The sequence below is a fragment of the Limulus polyphemus genome, unplaced genomic scaffold, assembly GCF_000517525.1.
Source record: "Limulus polyphemus unplaced genomic scaffold, Limulus_polyphemus-2.1.2 Scaffold12554, whole genome shotgun sequence".
Taxonomy (NCBI): domain Eukaryota; kingdom Metazoa; phylum Arthropoda; class Merostomata; order Xiphosura; family Limulidae; genus Limulus; species Limulus polyphemus.
Window position 1 is genome coordinate 3613 of NW_013678164.1, and position 2423 is coordinate 6035.

At 38.5% G+C, this 2423-nt stretch overlaps 1 protein-coding gene across 1 annotated transcript in view; it reads left to right on the top strand.

Annotated features, from left to right (window-relative positions):
* Positions 1 to 27: 27 nt before the first annotated feature.
* LOC106477017 (lysosomal alpha-glucosidase-like) overlaps positions 28 to 2423 on the top strand; it is a gene marked incomplete at its 3' end in the record, with an annotated part of 6916 nt that continues 4520 nt past the window's right edge. The window contains exons 1-3 of the mRNA XM_022380737.1: positions 28 to 50; positions 768 to 880; positions 1711 to 1836. Of these exons, the coding sequence (XP_022236445.1) occupies positions 47 to 50; positions 768 to 880; positions 1711 to 1836 (243 nt within the window). The remainder of the gene's footprint in view (positions 51 to 767; positions 881 to 1710; positions 1837 to 2423) is intronic.

Below are 2423 nucleotides of genomic sequence, written 5' to 3' on the forward strand. Positions count from 1 at the left end.
TAGGTTGTCTTAGCTAAAAACGGACTTTCTGTTAAATAGCAACGCTATGGGTAGGTTGTCTTAGCTAAAAACGGACAGACGGACTTTCTGTTAAATAGCAACGCTATGGGTAGGTTGTCTTAGCTAAAAACGGACAGACGGACTTTCTGTTAAATAGCAACGCTATGGGTAGGTTGTCTTAGCTAAAAACGGACAGACGGACTTTCTGTTAAATAGCAACGCTATGGGTAGGTTGTTTTAACTAAAGACGGCCAGATGGATAAAACAAACAAATAGATAGACAGATCAATAGGTAGACAGACAGACAAACAGATAGCTAGCTAGTTAGATAAACAAATCTATAGACAGACAAACAGATAGCTAGCTAGTTAGATAAACAAATCTACAGACAGACAGACAAACAGATAGCTAGCTAGTTAGATAAACAAATCTATAGACAGACAAACAGATAGCTAGCTAGTTAGATAAACAAATCTACAGACAGACAGACAAACAGATAGCTAGCTAGTTAGATAAACAAATCTATAGACAGACAGACAGACAAACAGATAGCTAGCTAATTAGATAGACAAATATATAGACAGACGGACAAACAGATAGCTAGCTAATTAGATAGACAAATATATAGACAGACGGACAAAGAGATAGCTAGCTAATTAGATAGACAAATATATAGACAGACAAACAAATAAACAGAGAAAGCTAGCTAGATAGCCAGTTAGATAACTGTTTGTTTGTTTTTTGAAAGTTTGCGTTGGTTTTTACAGATGTTCTTTTCCAACCGTATCCTGCCATAACATTTCGCACTATCGGCGGCATCTTGGATTTCTTTGTTTTCCTTGGACCAACACCAGAGGACGTTGTTCGTCAGTACATGCAGGTAAACTAAGTTCATCTAGAACTCCCGATCTGAACGTTATTTTCAGGCTAAGTGTAACAGTAAGAAAAAAAACAGTATTGAAAAAAACTAACGGATTGATTAACTTCCGTGGTGATACATAATATGGATCGTTTTTTGTTTGCTGTTAAGCGCAACGCTACATAGTGAGCTAGCTATAGGTGCTCTGCCCACCTCGTATATCAACTTTTAGCGTTGTAAGCCCTCAGATGAACCGCTGAGACACCGGTTTGGTTTTTGAATTTCGCGCAAAGCTACACGAGGGCTATCTGCGCTAGCCGTCCCTAATTTAGCAGTGTAAGACTAGAGGGAAGGCAGCTAGTCATCACCACCCACCGCCAACTCTTGGGCTACTCTTTTTCCAACGAATAGTGGGATTGGCCGTCACATTATAACGCCCCCACGGCTGAAAGGGCGAGCATGTTAGGGACGGCTAGCGCAGATAGCCATCGTGTAGCTTTGCGCGAAATCCGTAACAAACAAACAAAAGCCCTCTTTTGGCTCGAGAGCTTATAAAGCTGAGATTTTGCGTTAGATCCACTCGGTGAGCACAGCAAACGCAGATAGCCCATTGTACAACGTTGCGCTTAGCTACAAACAAAAACACGTGGTGATAGTCCAAATAAATTACTTAATACAAATATGAGTACTCACGTTAAAAGCCTGAAAAGTTACGTAACGTTTTTGTTCCGTCATTTAAATGTATCCATCTGACGATGCTAGGTAAACCGAGCGAAACTTAGTGTTGCTTGAAAATTAAAAATGTTTTAAAATCATATTACTTGTTGTTTTGAGTTTGCTTTGGGTTCCAGGTTATTGGATTTCCCATGTTTCCACCATACTGGAGTTTGGGATATCAGCTTTCAAGGTGGGGTTACAACAATCTTTCTGAAGTGACAGACGTATCTCAACGAACCATTGATGCTGGCATACCCTACGTGAGTAAAAACAGAAACCTTTTATAATATCTATGGAGTTTTGAGTCCTTTGTAAGAGGCCTAACTGTATTTCTTATGTTTATTGTCTCTAGCTGTGTTGATGAGCCTTGAATAGGCGAAACTGCAGCCCGAAGCAGAGAATATGGCCAATCAAAGAATGCGTTAGGCCTCTACAACACAGATTCTCCTTTCAGTTTCACTTTTGGTGAAAAAAATAAATAAATATTTAACACATATATAGAAATAGTTTAGTTTTATAATTCACAACACTGTTATGGTTGATATGTTATGTGATATGATATTGTTACGTCTCTGGTCGTTAGTTAATTTTCCGTAAAAATTCTTTCCGAAGAAACTTTACCGATACAAGTCCTTTCTTAAATAAAACTGGGTTATTCTTTCTCAATACAACTTTGCAGTACACTTAATTTCCACAGTCACGCTATAACTTAAACAAACGCTATAATTCACAACGAACGATTCACGTGCTTGACTCAATTGTTCGTCTCTATCTCTGTCTGCAATTCAATTACATTGTTGCCGTCACTTCTTGGCGGTTTTATTTATAAGAATACCGGATATCTAGT